The 4,856-nt window shown below is 42.0% G+C and overlaps 1 protein-coding gene across 1 annotated transcript; it reads left to right on the top strand.

Moving 5' to 3' along the window:
* Positions 1-554: 554 nt before the first annotated feature.
* On the top strand, positions 555-3,967 carry LOC307253551 (uncharacterized protein; the record flags this gene model as incomplete). Its single annotated transcript, XM_080031658.1, has 6 exons — positions 555-584; positions 653-737; positions 914-1,069; positions 2,896-2,997; positions 3,326-3,363; positions 3,818-3,967. The coding sequence occupies 6 exons, from the start codon at positions 555-557 to the stop codon at positions 3,866-3,868; spliced, it is 462 nt and encodes a 153-aa protein (XP_079887784.1). The 3' UTR covers positions 3,869-3,967.
* Positions 3,968-4,856: the final 889 nt, after the last annotated feature.

Raw genomic sequence — 4,856 nt, 5'->3', positions numbered from 1 at the left:
ATGTAATGACAAGCTTTATTAGATAGTACAGAGTTGAAATGGGGAGACAGAGAGAGAGAGAGAGAGAGAGAGAGAGAGGGGGATGACCTGCAGTTAAGCTCAACAGGTCAGACTTGAACCCGCGACCACTGCAACGAAGGCCAGAGCCAATATGGTACACGCTCTATCCACTACGCCACCGGAGCGCCCTGTTAAAATGTATTTTTTTAGACAAGTTTACCCAGAATAAGTTTAATTTCACTGGGGGAGAGTTGGGGTAAGCTGTCACTAGCAATTTTACCCATCAAGTAAATATTCACAGACTAGTTGAACTGGACAGTTCTTAGTATGACTCTGTACATGTGAAACATATCAGGAAGACGGTAACTATTGATTCTTCATCTTTTCAACAGCGCTGGGAGACGGAAACACTGGTCTCATCAATGCAGAAGGCGCCGTCTTTACAAGGACTGAAGGAGAAACCATTAGAGTTCCATGTTCCTTCTCTTACTTTGGAAGAAGGAGGCTCTTCTGTAAAGGCGACTGTGAAGGAAACGGCATTCTCATTGACACAAATGAGGACAAAGCTCAAAGTGGCAGATACAGTATTGAATTTAAAGGAGATCTATTTTTTTCTTATACTCTGTACGTGAGCATCACAAACCTGACTAAGTCTGATTCAGGACGGTACACGTGTGGTTTGGACAGACTGTCGGTTCTAGATTCATACGAGGACTTTGAGATCAGAGTTGAAAACGGTGAGTTTGTTCACAAATACCTCAAAATGTTTTTAGCCTAATGCTTCTTAAAAACCAACAGATCATGTGTAAAATATCTGATAAATTCACACGACTGATACGCTAAAGTTGATTTGAATATGTATTGACACTGACACATTGATCCATCGGCTTGTACCACTGATCATGTTTCTCAGCTCCAGTCAAACCAACACCAAGCCAGACTACTCAACCTCTTCCTACATCAGTCCCACCAGCCTCTACATCAACAAAGACACCACAGAGTTCCAGCTCCACACCTCCATCAACCTCCTCTGACACGAACAAGCAGGATCAACCGCCACCACCTACAGGTCCAGGTACATTTACATATATTTTAACAGTTTATAACTTCAGTTTTCCACAGGTCTCCTACTTAATTGAACCAAACTATAGAGTAATGTTACTGCCCCCTGTAATCATACCTGCAAACACGTCGCTTTTCGGCGAAAATCGCCGTTTAGAATCAAAATATATGACCCACGTGAATCGTATAGATCCGAAGAGTTTTTGTTTTTGGGAGGGGGGGGGGGTAGCGGCAGCTGCCAGAGAAGTCAGCCAGCGCTTCCCAGACTGGACTGTGTGGGCGAGTTACCGTAGTGTGAGACAAGGGAATATAGTTATCTTGGCAATAAAACATCTTTGGTAGACGTCATGAGTATTGTCCAATCAGCGTTAAGATCGGGCACAAGCATCACTGCTGCCGCTGTGTGTTCAGACTTTAGAATTGGCTAAAAGTCTCAATCAAAGCCCTTTTGATAATAAAAAATTAGAGGCTTTGATTAAACACTGTCAATGCTTCAGAGGTTAATGTAACAGCCTACTGAAACGGAAACTATACGGAGGGACGCAGCTCACTACAGTCCCTTTATTTAGTCGCGCTGTCAGTTTGCCGACATGGCTCTCTGTTAGACTCGAGACATAGAAAAAGATCGCGGAAGCCGTTCCCGTAGACAAAGTTAACGGGCAGGATATCCCCGACTGATTTCATCCATCAAACCACAGAGTTTTTTCTGAGCGGCGTCTCACTCGCTCACTGGGTCTCCCGGGTCCCGGTGATTTTCACCGTCACAGCGATCGACTCGCTGCTTTGCTGGGGCGGAGACTTTGTGTGAAGGTGATTTAACATCACGGTCGTAGACGAATGTTGTAACTTTATGCTGCATAGTTTGCACTGCACTGTTGACCCACACAGGAGTCTTGAAGCTGACAGTTTAATGAGCGCAGTGTCTGCAATGCGCTCACAATCAGAGCCGACCGACAGGCCCCCCCCCCCCCCCCCCAATTTATTTTTATTTTTATTTTTTAGTTTGTGTGTTTGATATTAACATCATATTATTATATCATACAAAAAAATGAATACAATGTTTTGATCTAGATAGCCTAGTTAATAGCCCAATAATTTAATCAGTTCATCTGGGAGGTAATCCAAGTTTAACTGATCATGTCACGTTCACGTCCAGTGTGTATTGAGTTTATTTAAAAACATTTGGAAATGGGGCTCAGATGCCCATGCACTGTATAACCTATTTCAGCCTCGTCTGTGGAAAAAAAGATAGCTGGACAACAGAGTTCTTCTGCTTCATTCCTCTCACTGCATTTAAATGTATTCATTATATTACAGAGAAATATGTCGCATAAAAGAAAAAGAGCACCAAGCCCAACCCAGAGGACCCTGCATAATATTTTATTTTAAATGAACATTTTAATGGAAAATCCAAGAAGCTTCTAATTCATCCGACCCAGTGTCTCCAAATTATTTGTTCACACAAAATTCCTCAGATTTAGCCTCTTAATTTCCCTCTCAAAGTGCACCAGAATCATGCATTTCACTTTAAAAAGTTAAAAAAAAATCTCCCGGGGGGGCATACCCCCGGACCCCCCTAGGAGGGTCAGGATCTCAGCTGGCTATTATTTTCACCCAGCTGGACATTGGAGGCAATAGTGGAGAACTCTGGTTGTGTGAATGATATTTAACAATAGCCAATCGTTTGGACAGCGAAAAACACCCGACCCCCCTAGAAGGGACGGGTGTTTGTCACCTTTTTCACCTCCTATGAGTTTGCAGGTCTGTGTAATACATGTGAAAGATTCCCAAAACTGATATATACTATATATTTTTTTTTTCAAACAAACACAGGTTTCCCGCTGTATGTGCGTCTGACTCTGGTCGCCTTGATCATCATGTCCTCAGCGGTGGCTTTGCTGATATTCTTCAGGAAGAGGAACAGGGCAGCTGAAGGTGAAGCTTCAGGAAACACACACACTATCAAAGATTACTTTGCTTCACCATCGTCATATCAGCATTATTAATCTGACATAGTTACATAATAAATACATCACCTCATGGCCATGCATCCTGCTGTCTCTCTTTCACTCGCTTCCTAAACAAATGCACATACCACCGGCACATGCTAGCAAAGATCTTTAGGACATTAGGCACTGGTTTTGTAAAAGCACTACTGCTTTTGTCCAAAGGGGGCTCTAGAATCAACAATAACAGAACTTTTTGATCTCAAAGTGTGTGTGTCTCTCTCTGGCCCTAATCTTCTGAACTGCATGTTTTTCAGAACCTGGTGTGGACAGTGACTATGTGAACGTCCCGGGGGTGAGTGTGTCTCAGTAACATCTCAGCATCAGTAGTGATTGTGAGGGAGTGAGTCTGTGTTCCCACAGCCCGATGGTCCTATATTTCTAAGTAATCTAACTATATAATAGAGAATAGTCTGTCTGTCTGTCTGTCTGTGTGTCAGTCTCATTCCTATTCTAACCTCTCCCTGTCCCCTTCCCCTAACCCTGTGTGTGTGTGTGTGTGTGTGTGTGTGTGTGTGTGTGTGTGTGTGTGTGTGTGTGTGTGTGTGTGTGTGTGTGTGTGTGTGTGTGTGTGTGTGTGTGTGTGTGTGTGTGTGTGTGTGTGTGTGTGTGTAAAGTAACCCTAACCACCCAGCTGTGATGCCTGAATCTAATCGCACATTTCAGGACTATAGGGCTGTGGGAACATAAGGATGTTTGTGACACCAACTGATATTTATAAAAACCAAACCGCTCTTCTCTTCCTGCAGGTCGACACAGTGTATGATGAGGTCGGACAGGAGCAAACATCAACAGTTTAAACTTTCTAATGCGGCAAGGTCTACAGTGCTGCCTGAAAGTATGTGAACCCCTTGAGCTGTTTGGAATTGTATTGAGTTCAACCATTATTAAATAATTTTTATCAATACCAGTATTTTTTATATGAAATATCAGCTGTCTGTTTATCAATTCCAAATTTTTATTTTCCAGAAATCCATTGTTTAAACAAATAAACAAATGATTTGCCAAATTTTGAATGTGTAAAAGTTTGTGAACCCTGAGCTGCATTGCTTAAATCGAGCAGGTAAACACAATCAGGTGGGCCAAATCGAGTTATGAAATGGACCAATGTAATGAGAGATCTTTAGGGAAGAAATTGGGCGTCACTAGATAAAACAGAGATAAAACCAGGTCAGTTTAGGCCCATCAAAGTAAACCCATTCAGGTCAGACATGCCAAGAGGAAAGACAATCTCAGAGGATCTCAGGAATAGAGTTGTGATGTTGCACATTTGTCTGGGGACAGCTATAAATTCATTTAAAAAAAGTTTGAGCTCCATCGGTCCACCGTGAGAGAAAACGTCGATGAAAAAATGGCCGAGAAGAGAACCAGTGATTTAAATATTTTTAATGAAAATAAACTTGACATGAGTTGAAACGTTGGCAGTTTAAACAGTATATGGTCTTAACCTTTTACAAAACATTCCAATAAATATTTTCAGCCAATCACATCCTCTGATTTTGCGTGTGACATCACACTGTTCCGTTTAGATCGTTCACAATCTCTCCAGCGAGTTCGTAAACTTAAGGGTATACAAAAAAATATCAACAATTCTTTTCACAAGTGCTTTTTGTTTTCGGTGTGTTTCTCTACATGTGCTGTGGACACAAAGGCAACGACAGCCAAAAACCCAAAACAACATCAATTATATTTCCACCGATTTAAAGGTGGAGTCAGTGATTCTGGAGAACGCTTGTTGTCAAAATCAGTGAATATCTCCTCATGATTTGCTACCTGTCAGTACTGTGT

The sequence above is a fragment of the Ammodytes marinus genome, assembly GCF_949987685.1.
Source record: "Ammodytes marinus genome assembly, chromosome: 7".
Taxonomy (NCBI): Eukaryota; Metazoa; Chordata; class Actinopteri; order Uranoscopiformes; family Ammodytidae; genus Ammodytes; species Ammodytes marinus.
This window is presented reverse-complemented; position numbering and strand designations above follow the sequence as displayed.